Consider the following 12,492-nt stretch of genomic DNA (forward strand, 5'->3'; position numbering starts at 1 on the left):
CAGAGGTTTACTGCCTCTGAATGTGGAGGTTCCCTGTACTCATCATGGCTAACAAACCACCGATAAACCAATCCTCCATGAATCCGTCCTAATTCTCTTTTTAAAGCTGTATGTGGCCTTGGTCAGACTCATCACTATATCCTCTGGCAGCAAATTCTATATTTTAATCACATTTGTAAAGCATTTCCTTTTGTCTATTCTAAATCTACTTCCCATCAAGTTCATTGGATGCCCTCGAGTTCTGGTATTTTGAGAAAAGGAGAAAAAATTCTCAAGTCTATTTCCTTCCCCGATGCATAATTTTATAAACCTCTATTATGTTTTTTTTTTTTTCCTAAACTAAAAAGTCCTAGGCCGTTTTCCCAATGACCTTACTCCGGAGCGACGTCCCTCTTCACCGCGCAGCGTCTGCGAGGATTTCCCACCAACTGCTGCGCACAACCAGGAAGTGCCGCGGCTTTTGTGTCGCAGATGTAAACCACTAAAAACCAGTTTATATCTGCGACGCAAAAGCCGCGGCTCTTCCTGGTTGTGCACAGCAGTTGTTGGGAAATCCGCGCAGACGCTGCGCGGTGAAGAGGGACGTCGCTCCGGAGTAAGGTCAGTGGGAAAACGGCCCTAGACTCTTCAGCCTTTCCTCATAGGAAAGGAACTCCAACTTCTTAATTGTCTTTGTTGCCCTCTTCTGTAATTTTTTGGCTCCGCAATGCTCTTTTCAAGATACGGTGAACAGAACTGTATACAGAACAAAGTGAGAGTCCAGTGAAACATTTAAGACCAACAAAGTTTTATTCAAGGCATGTGCTTTTGAAAGATCACGCCTTGAATAAAACTTTGTCTTAAAGGTGCCACTGAACTTCAGGGCTGGAATTCTAGCAGAAGCTCCTTTGCGTATTTATTTACTTATTTGTTTATTTTGATTTAGTAGGCTTATATTCCGCCCTTTCCAATAAACGGGCTCAGGGCGGATCACAACATACAATAATAATAATAAAAACCTACAGATCAGAGTTAAAACACTACATTAAAATTAAAACAGTAAATAAAGTGCACCACCGGCGGGAAAGGCGCATCATACAGGTAAATAGTTATAGGCCCATATTAAATGATGGTGGTAGTAGTGAGAAAGCACTGCCGTAGGGCACAAGGTCCCCGCAAGGGAGGCCAACTGATGGAATAATGGGACGCCCGCTGCCTCAGCCATAAGCCCAGCGGAACAGGTCCGTCTTGCAGGGCCACACACCCCTGATGTAGCCAGTCACACCACAGACAGCTGATGTGGCCATTTTGGGTAGATTTTCCATTGTTGTCCACTCCCAATTTTTTCAGTTATCTATAGCATTCCACCTTAGACCATCTTCTTTAAAGCAAGATCGTTCTGATTCTAGGAACACGATTAATGTTATGGGGTTTATTTATTCCTCTTTTCCACTTCAGAATTCCCAGACATCTCAAAAAGTTGCCACACTCAGGAGGCAAAGTCCAGCATAGAGGGGGGGGGGGGGGTTAACTTTTAATTTAATTGCAAAGGACCCCAGGGTGAAAGGAAAGACTCTCAAAGGCTTAAAATAGCTTAATTGAAAAAGAAGAACAAACAGACAAAAGTAAAACAAAAGCATATTTATTGAATACCTACCTATTAAAGCTCTACAACAGATAGTTAATTACATTAAAGGTGCACAGGATTGTTTTGCTCCAAAAGTTATAGGCTACATGCTTCAAACTTTGGCTGCCAGTTGGCATAGCCCACTGAAAATTATTCTTGTCCAGAGGGTTCAGTTCTGTAGAAAGAAGCCAATTCAATCCACCAACCAGATTTCAGATCCAGACTATTCCCCTTTTTAGCAGATGAATTATAAAGGGGGGGGCGGGGGGGAGCTCAGGTCTTCTCCTTTTATGTATTGGTTCATCGCTGCTCTTAGACAGACTGAGCGTAGGGATACAAAGCTATAAGTTTTTGTTTCTTTTAGGGTTCTCCTACGTTAAAGGGAATTTCTCTTGTCTGGTTTTTTTAAAAAACATGAATTTGGTTGTTTTGCTAATTTTTACTTGGCTTATTTATGCCTTCTGTTTTAGTGCTTCGCACTTGTCCATTCAATTGCAATTAGGGTTGTCAACTCTGGGTTGGGAAATTCCTAGAAAATTTGGGGGTGGAGCCTGGGGAGGCTGGGGTTCGGGAAGGGTAGTGCCACCAAGTCATACCTGCCAACAGAGAAGATCTCTAGGCCCCACCTGGAGGCTGGCAACTTTAATGGCAATATCCTGAATGATATCATCTCCCTCAATTTTAAGAGGAGAGGATACGCATAAGGGATTATCACCTAACAATTAACATCCATAAGGAAATGTCCGGCCACAGTTTGACTCAATATAATTGCAATCTGGGGGGGGGGGGGGACACTTTTAACCCTTCCCCAAAACATATATAATAGGAGTCAATATTTACATAGATGCTAAACATTCAAATAATTCTAAAAAGAAGTAAGGCCAACTTCTCCCTATTTTAAAAGCAGTAATAAAATATAGGATAAATAGGTAATCTCATGGATGGAGAGCGGCTTAAAAATCAGAGAGCAGAAAGATGGATAAATGGGTACCTTTCAGAGTAAAACCAACAGGGAAGGCTCCAAGTATTTGTAGCAAGAGTAGTATTAGTTATTTTTTTTAATTATTATTTAATTGCCAAATGCTTGTGCCACCTCTTCTGCTCAAGGCAGCTTACACTGCCATAAAATATATTATCATAAATTATCAATATAAAAAAAAAATCAAGCCACTAAAAACAAGCCACAGACATAAGAACAGCATAAAGACCTCCCTAAACAAGATTTCAGCAAAGAAGCAGACAATGAAATAGCTAAAATAAATAAATGCTTCAGTAAAAAGAAATGTTTTGGCCTAGCTTAGATGGTCTAGGTGAAACAGTGGTATAGTAAAGTTTGCAGATGGTGACATGCTGTATTCACCTGAAAGACTGATTAAGCTTTTTCCACATGAGCCATCAAGGCACGAGGTCATCAAGATATGAGACAAGGGGCTGTTCTAAATTTGCGTACATGTTACAGCTTATGTACGGCAGTTTTTAAACTGTGTATAACCTTTATTAAGGGAGCATCTTACTTGCAGAGCCATCTTTCTTTTGGGTAAATACAACTCCTTTCATTTCTTGAAGGTCTCCTTACAGTACTCTCCAAAATGATTGGAAAACCTTTATGTGTTCATCGGCTTTACTAACAGTTAATACCCAATGGGCAACACCAAGGAGCCATGTTGGGTCATAAGTATAACAAAGAAATTCACAGGAATAAAGTTACAGTCTAATGGCACCTTTAAGGCAAACAAAGTTTTATTCAAGGTATAAGCTTGTGTGTGTACACACACACTTCTTCAGATACAATGAAATGGGAGAAAAGCGTTCAAATGTATAGACAGGGTTGAGAAAAAAAAAACAACAAAATTAGCATATAACATGATGTAGACATTTTGAGACAAAGCAGAGACAACAAGCAACGTGCACAGGGTCAACAGATGTTATGGATCCAATTAAGGGGAAACAACAGTTCAAGCAATAAATATGTCAAAATAGGAGGTAAGTGTGTAAAATAATCTTCTCTAATTGTGGGAAAGCTAACTTTATGATGCATGTCTGCCCCCCCTCAAATGTGAAGGTAAGAATTGCTATATATCACTGCCATCAAAGCTTCAGAGTACTAAAAAAAAAAAAAAAAATCCATTTACTTCCAAACCCATCCTGACCACGATAGTCTAGCTAACCTGATCTCATCAAATCCCGGAAGCTAAGCAGAGTCAGCTCCGGCTAGTACTTGGATGGAAGACCACCAAGGAACAGAACATTTAAGTCCCTTCTTGACAATATTTTTAAGATGTCAGTTTTCATGAACCTGGAAACAACTGTCTTTTCGTATGTGCACCCAACTTTTGGAGCACATCAGCATACTATGACATTTATTTTTCTAGAAGTGGTTTATCTTGGCTACCAAGACAGAGGCTCAAGATTGTATTTGCATTTCAATAGCTAGTACAATTCCTAACTGGCTCTAAAAAATTATTTACATTTGGTCATCAACACTGCTGTAGTTCCAGCGTTGGTAGGTTTCAGTACCCCTTAAGCAGAAACAAAGTAATTGGAAGGGGGGAACTCACAAAGCCTTATTTTGCAAAGTTATTTAATGCTAAAGAAGATCACCTAGAAGCTATATCTGAGGAAATACGCTTGCAAATGAAATACCTTGAATAAAACTTAAGCTGAAAGGTCTCCACAGATTATATATTAGCGCTGGTTTTTGTAAAAAGTTAATTTCAATTTCTTGCTATTCGTGTTAGTCATGCAAGGTAATAAATTCTCTGCTTTGCAAGGGCAGTCTTCTTTTAAGGGCATGCAACAACTAAATACTGTATTTTTCGGACCATAAGACGCACTTTCCCCCCCCCCAAAAAAAGTGGGGGGGGAAGTGTGTGCGTCTTATGGAGCAAAGGTACCTTCCTCGGGGGGGGGGGGGCGATCCGTTGCCTCCGACTCTGATCCCGGCGCTTCCCCCATGCCTGCCTGCCTGGCTCCAGCTTCTTCCAGCAAGCGCTGGGATCATTCCACGCTGCCCCCACCGCAAACCCAGCGCTTTGCGTGCGCCGGCTGCGGAGAGGGCAGCGTGCTTCCTCCGCCTGCCTGGCTCCAGCTCTGACGCTTACAGCAAGCGCCAGGATCTCTCCCTCTGCCCTCTGATCCCAGCGCTTGCTTTAAGCATCAGAGCTGGAGCCAGTCAGAAATGCACAGAGGAAGCACGCTGCCCCCTCCACAGCCGGCGCTCGCCAAGCACTGGGTTTGCGGAGAAAGCGGGTGCTTCCTCCAGAAGAAGCTGGAGCCAGGCAGGCAGGTGCGGGGGAAGCGCCAGGATCGGAGGCGGAGGCAGCGGATCGCCCCCCAGGAGGAAGGTGCGTCCTATGGTCCGGAGCGCCTTATGGTCCGAAAAATGCGGGTAAGTGTGCAAAGAAAGCATAAGGGGCCCATCCAACAAACAGTTGATTCCTTACCTACATGTGAGCAAAATATAGATGTAGTCCTTGAGTGAATTCTGTCACCTACTAAGCTTTCTCTCATCATTTTCCTGGATACATACTGTCACTGTGGTGATAAATTTGTAATGTCTGCAGTTTTTAGAGAACTTTTATGGAACCACAAGTATCACTCAGCATAGCAAAGAGCAGAGATGTTAGATCCTGAGAGCATTCAGGGATTCATTTGAGCCTGAACATAGCTCAGTATAAGTTGTCAAGCCCCACACCCATAACTCAGTACAAGACTAATGGGTGATTTCTATCCTTAAAATCCCATTACAATGTTATATCCAGTCCGTTCCTCTACAAATAGAACTAAGTTATCGCAGCTTTCTCTAAATCATTCCAGATCAATGACTGCCAAGTGTAGCTTTCAAAATTTCCCGCAAAGGCTGGACATTTGCTGAGTAACAACTGAGTAAATACATGCTACAAAGCGTGTGGAGTTCAATCAAAAGAAGCATTTCTGTTCATGGAAGATGTTATTTGGATCCAACCCATTATCTAACATAAAGATAATCCATATTCATATTCATGGAAGACATTAAAACTATTGTTAAATAAGACTAATAAAATAACAAGATGCACAGGTAGAAATAGAAGTGTCCTTAAAATACCCTCAGAAGTACTTAATAGTAGCTCCTGCAGTGATGCAGTCTTTGTAACATCTGAACTTAATGATATTATGACCCTGCTCCTTAGATGATAATGTATATTTTCAAGCGGAAAGCTACAGCTTATTGTTGGAACTCTCTGTCTGGGGCAGTGATGCTCTGTATTCTTGTGCTTGGGCGGGGGGCACAGTGGCAGGGCTTCTAGCCCCACTGGTAGACCTCTTGATGGCACTTGGGTTTTTTGGCCACTGTGTGACACAGACTGTTGAACTGGATGGGCCATTGGCCTGATCCAACATGGCTTCTCTTATGTTCTTATGTGACACAGAGTGTTGAACTGGATGGGCCATTGGCCTGATCCAACGTGGTTCCTCTTACGTTCCTACACGGTGCTTTTGGAGCCCTCTAGGCAAGACAGTAGACTTCTGGGGCCCCAGATCTCTGCCTCCCAAATTTGGCCCTGATAGCATTTGGGTCAAGTGACCTGCAAGAACACAATGGTGGCAACCCAGAAAGCTGAAGTGGGAAGGGGAAGGCAGAAATATTGCTTTCCTCTAGGTAACTCTGCTTGTACTTCTTAGAATACAAGTCATACAGTGTCCATGAACATGTTATAGAACAAAGTTTGGATCCATTGGCGCCTTTAAGACCAACAAAAGTTTAATTCTGGGTATAAGCTTTCGTGTGCATGCACACTTCATCAGATTACACTTCATGTCCGTCATGTTCATCTTTACATTTAGGGTATATTCTTGAAATACCTTATATGTACATCTAAAAATGCAATCCCATAAATCCTCGCTTGAACCCCTGCTCACCGTGAGCCAGCCTGCAGAGGTGAGACGGGTGACAACTTGAGACAGGGCTACATACCTAATGCACCAGGTTTTTTATGGCTTGAATTATTATTGATGGGAACGTTGTTTGTTTTATTGTTTTATGGTGTACATTTTTTGTGAGCTGTCTTGAGAATACATCTGAATAGGTGGCATATGCATCTTCTAAATAAGAAACACCAATTGCAGTCACGGATTTCCATCATCCTAACATCATTTCCCCAGCCTTCGCAATCAAGGATTCACTGTTCATCATACCGTTTCTCCTTCACGCTTACATTTCTGGCTTTGAAATGTGTTCTAAGGATGGCTTGGAACTGCCTGCATGAAGGAAACAAATTGTGCGCACCAGCCTTATGTATTTCAAGTTTAAGACAATCAAATTAAATCCAAATTCTATATACCTTAATATTTAAGGCACAGGTAAATTTACATAGGTAAATCCCTGCAGAAAAGAGATTTTGTGAAGCAATCTTTAGCTATAGAATTGCTGGTTTTATAAATAAATCACAGTAGCTATTGTCTATTGCAGGCGGAACTTCTACCGCACTGGCCAAGATCTCAACAATTGCAGCACTTGCCAGAACACTGCATGTATCATTTACAGGTACCTTGTATCAATGGGTAATTGTGTGCAACTGTCTCAATAGGATATGTAATTCAGTGTTGCCTTCAAAGATGTTGCTAAGCTGTAGTCCTGATTTCACAAATGCGATGGCTGATTATCTGTACCCATAGTGTGAGTAAGAAAAAACTAAAAACCTTCTTACAACAATCTATTGGGAAGAAATGCCTACCATCTGACAGGCAAGCACTTTTTCTTATATAAAGCACCATTAAACAGAGAAAAAAATTATTCAATCAATGCTTAGGATAAATGTTCAGGATAAATGTTTATGAAGCATCCCTGAGCCTGCCTTGGCGGGGAGGGCGGGGTATAAATAAAATTTTATTATTATTATTATTATTATTATTATTATTATTATTATTATTATTATTATTATTATTATTATTTGTTACCCAAAAGCATGATGTGGGTCAATACCAATGCTCCCTCTAAGCTGTGGGGTCTTGTCAGCAACAAATCTACTTTGTGAGTTACTGGCATTCAAGTTGTAAGCTACTGCTAAAGCTACTACATAAATTACTTTGCTCTGGGGCCATCCTTTCTGAGCTAAGATGAAAATGTGCGAGCCAGAAGCTAAACAATTGTGAGCTAGCTCACACTAACTCAGCTTAGAGGGAACACTGAAAGAAAAGTTCGAGTTTTACTATCTTGTTTGCAATTTCTTCAGATATTAAGCGCTATGCAGCGCATAGGTACACAGAGCTCTCCTATTCTGTGATATTCATTGTCAGGAAATGCATATGTAATGTGCCTGGAACATAATTTTAAAAGAGAGAGAGAGAGAGAGAGAGAATAGGCTAGTTTTCAAACCTTCTGACTGGGCTTTTCATATGCCACTCGATTATAATGTGAAGTGCTGTTGAACAAATGATCCTGCAGACATAACTGCTGTAAAGTCCCTTTGATACGTTAGACGTGTATACCATCCCTTTAAGAAATGAAATATGAAACATCATTAAAATTATCCTCTAGAGGCCTGGAATGCTGGAGGCCTGGAATGAAGCCCATCTAATAGCAATATTAAACCAAGTGTGTGTGTATGTATGTATGTTGAGGGGGTGGGCGGGGAGAATTACAGACCTGTTAGGGTAATAGTCTGTGTCAGGTAAATTAGAAAATATTGCTAAAACTGGAAAAATTGAACAAGAGACAAACTGTAAGCCTTCAAGTTCCAGCTATTATAATTTTTTATTGTGAAAATATTTTGTACATGATAAACCAGAAACAGAAATAGGGTTGCCAAGTCCAATTCAAGAAATATCTGGGGACTTTGGGGGTGGAGCCAGGAGACTTTGGGGGTGGAGCCAGGAGACATTAGGGGTGGAGCCAAGATCAAGGCTGTGACAAGCATCATTGAACTCCAAAGGGAGTTCTGGCCATCACATTTAAAGGGACGGCACACCTTCTCAATTCCTTCCTTTCATAGGAAATAATGGATAGGGGCACCTTCTTTTAGGGCTCATAGAATTGGACCCCCTGGTCTAATCTTTTTGAAACTTGGGGGGGTATTTTGGGGAGAGGCACTAGATGCTATACTGAAAATTTGGTGCATCTACCCCAAACAACAGCCCCCCCCCCCCCAGAGCCCCAGATACCCGTGGATCAATTCTCCATTATTTTCTAAGGGAATAAATCTCCACAGGGAATAACAGAGTTCCCAGCAGACATTTCCCTCCCCTCCCCCCCGCTTTCTGACGACCCTGAAGCGGGGGGGGGGCTCCAAACTGGGGGATCCCCTGCCCCCACCTGGGGATTGGCAACCCTAAACAGAAAACAGAACATTTCTACGAGGTAAAATCCGTACGATCCTTGCAACAGCAAGCCTTACTAGACCTCACATCAACAACACAGAAAGGCACATTTTATAATCTACACTGTATGCCTGCATTAAAAAAAAACAAAAACCTTTTCACAAAGTTTCTCAAATAAAGACTCCAGAGAAAATTTAGCTATCTTAGATCAGAACTGGTTAACAGCATAATTCAATGCAGAATTGCTGCAGACTGTATCATTAAGTTTAATAGGCATAGACTGCATAGGACCACATTATAAGTGAAATGAAGTCAAGATTTGAATAAGTGAACAGTTTTCTTGCTAGATCTAGGTGGGAAGCTCTGTTGGTCTGAAGCAGTAGAATAAGTTCGGGTCCAGTGGCACCTTTAAGACCAACAAAGTTTTATTCAAGGTATGAGCTTTCATGTGCATGCACCCTGCCTCTGATTTATTGAAACAGAAGTTAGCAGTTCATATATAGAGACAGGTGCCTCTACATAGGTGAACAACGACTTAGGCCCTGTATTAACAGTCCGGTAAGCTCTTGGAGGATTGGCTACATCAGAGGTGTGTGGCCTAATATGCAAAGGAGTTCCTGCGACACAAAAAAGCCCAGATCACAGCTGTCTTTGGCAGTTTGTCTATCAGGGTCGTTAAGGGACTTTTAAAAGGTAGCGTACAAACTGACACAGGTTGGAGGAAAACAGCCACTGTGCCCACCCATGCGTTAATGATGCCTCAGGTCTCCTTTTATAACTTCCCTCTGGCTTCTAGTCATTCAGAAGAGAGAAACAGTGGGGATATATAGTGGCCAAACTCTTGGGGGAGGGGAGAAGCAGTCAGAAGCTGAGAGAATGCTTTAAAAGGACAGCGGAGCCTGCAGCTACAGAGACGAGGGATCCTTCTCTCCCACTTGCATGACTTTGCAGGAGCAGGCTCAGATACCCTTTTAAAACTTTTCCCTGCTACTTAGCCATTCGCATTGCATGAAAAACAGTGATGGAGATGGGCGAGTGGCAGCGAGGAATCCTCCCCAATCCCAGTTCCAGTTCTGTTTTTGCTTCTTCCCTCTCCTCTCGCCTATTATTTCTCTCTCTCTCTCTCCCCCAATCAGTCTTCCTTGAGCTTGTGGAGGGGGAGAAGCAGTTAAGCCTCCCCCCCCCCAAAAAAAAAACTTTTAAGAGGACAGTGGAGCCTGCAGCAAAAAAAGTTAGAACAGAGACACTCATATATCCTTTAAAACGTCCCCCGAGCATTTAGCTATTCATTTAGCTATGCAGCAGGAATCCTCCCCAATCCCAGCTCCAGTTCTGCTTTTCCTTCCTCCCCTCTTCCCCCACTCATTATCTGTCTATGTCTATGTCTCTCTCTCTCTCTCTCTCTCTCTAACTGACCCCAGTAGACAGCCATGTTGGTCTGAGGCAATAGAACAAAGCAGTAGACAAGTGCACCTTTAAGACCAACTAAGTTTTATTCAGAATGTCAGCTTTCGTAAGAAGTCTGCTTAAGAGCATACAAAAGCTGACATTCTGAATAAAACTTAGTTGGTCTTAAAGGTGCCCTTGTCTACCACTTTGTTCTCTCTCTGACTATCATCGATGCGACAGGGGCCTGTAGATTCTTGTGGCAGTCATTTCAAAAGGTATTGGAGGGAGCTGGATTTTTCTGCAAACCCCTGGAGTCCCATGAGTGTAGAAAAACCTGTTGGGGAAGAGTGTGCCCTTTGTTGAAATAAGTATCCGCAGGCAGAGGAGACTGTTGAGAATTTAATATATTATAGATGGTATAAAGGAAGCTGCAAATGATACAATTTGTGCTAAATGTGTATTGTTGCTATGTCATTGCTTAATTATGGCTGTTGCCTAATCTCCAGCAGTCAATGTACTCGGAAATTGCAGCGTTGAGCAGACAGGAAATGAAGCAAAACAAAAAGTTTTGAATTTGGTTTACTCATATTGGAAGATGAAACCATGCTTTGTATTCTACACTAGAAAAAACGAAGTAGCAAAAAACAAAGATTTGCTGCAATGTCTGAACTTAGCTCTATTGAATATAGTACCAGACTCTTGGAATTTTGGTCTTAACCAGTAAAGTCTGACCCTGATAACTGATTAAATTTCTTATTATAAATTACAAATAATTGCACACACATTTCGCCTGCTAAAATACACAGTGATTCATCATCTATATTCTGTAATACTAACTTCAGATGCTACAAAGAATGAAACATTATTCAACTTTCTTTTTAAGTCCCTTTCAATTCTGTAATTTTGGATTTAACAGGTGCATTTCTCCACAATCTCATTAAACTATTAAGAACTTTTGAGATAGTTGACCTAAAGTTCACCTAAGGATATTGCAATGAAAAGGATGACAAGGACACAAAAAAAACACTAGTTAACAGCCCAATTCGACACCCCCCTAGCCCGGAGCCCTAGGCAAATGCCTAATTTGCCTAGTGGAAGGGCCAGCTGTGGCTAGTAGCCACTGCTAGACTTATCCTCCATGAATCTATCTAATCCCCTTTTAAAGTTGTCTATTCCTGAGGCCATCACTACGTTCTATGTTGGAGGAATTGTAAAACTAACGGCTCCTCGTATCATATGTGGTGGGAATGTCCCACAGTATCAAACTTTTGGAATAAAGTGGTAGAGCAAATAAAACTTATATTCGATCTAATCATTCCAGTGAATTTTAAACTTCTTTTATTTGATATCTGGCCTGATAAGCTGGTGAGTAAAGATCAGAAATCTTTAATCTCAACAATGTTGGTGATAGCTTGTATGATGATTGCTAAAAATTGGAAACCCCCACATACTCCCACGATTTAAATGTGGTATGATAAATTATGGGACCAGTACGTAATGGGTAAGACAATGGATAACCCTTTCTTCGAAAGTGATGTCTTTAATCATCTTATTCTGACATTACTACTTTAGTGGCATTAGAATGTATATACAGAGTTAATTTTCTGAAGTCTAATTAATATGATACAAATGGGTATACAGGAATATTTTAAAGATGCACATTTTGGATATTTTTGCATATTTCAGCAGTACATGACAGGTATAATCTAAACTAGGTGTTGTTTTCTTGGGGACCACTGCATGGCTATCTGTTATAAGACAGTATCTCTATAATCACTCAGTGCATACAATTCAATGGTCTATACATCTTCCCAGATTTCAACTGTGATGGTCCTTATCACTCCTCTTCAAAGTTAGTCAAGTCCATGCAAGTTGTGATGTCCACACAAGGTGAAAAGTTGATACAGAGCTGTTGCAGTATACTCCATCCTGCTTTTTGGTATTTCCAGTGCGTTTTGTCTTGGAAAAAGAGGTGCCTGAACTCCCAAAGAGGAAATGAAGGAGAAACACATGGGTGCTCCTCATTAACTTTCAAACATTTTTTGAGAATTTTTTTTTCCACAAGGAAGAAGACTGCAGATTTATACCCCGCCCTTCTCTCTGAATCAGAGACTCAAAGCAGCTTACAATCTCCTATATCTTCTCCCCCCACCACAGACACCCTGTGAGGTGGGTGGGGCTGAGAAAGCTTTCCCAGAAGC

At 41.4% G+C, this 12,492-nt stretch overlaps 2 protein-coding genes across 2 annotated transcripts in view; one reads left to right on the forward strand and one right to left on the reverse strand.

Annotated features, from left to right (window-relative positions):
- Positions 1-12,492, reverse strand: part of DOCK2 (dedicator of cytokinesis 2) — a 536,841-nt gene that overhangs the window by 303,169 nt on the left and 221,180 nt on the right. The gene's annotated exons all lie outside the window — the stretch shown is intronic.
- Positions 1-12,492, forward strand: part of INSYN2B (inhibitory synaptic factor family member 2B) — a 45,555-nt gene that overhangs the window by 2,440 nt on the left and 30,623 nt on the right. Inside the window, exon 2 of the mRNA XM_060238342.1 lies at positions 7,056-7,130. Coding sequence (XP_060094325.1) covers positions 7,056-7,130 — 75 coding nt within the window. The remainder of the gene's footprint in view (positions 1-7,055; positions 7,131-12,492) is intronic.

The sequence above is a fragment of the Heteronotia binoei genome, chromosome 5 (assembly GCF_032191835.1).
Source record: "Heteronotia binoei isolate CCM8104 ecotype False Entrance Well chromosome 5, APGP_CSIRO_Hbin_v1, whole genome shotgun sequence".
Lineage (NCBI taxonomy): Eukaryota > Metazoa > Chordata > Lepidosauria > Squamata > Gekkonidae > Heteronotia > Heteronotia binoei.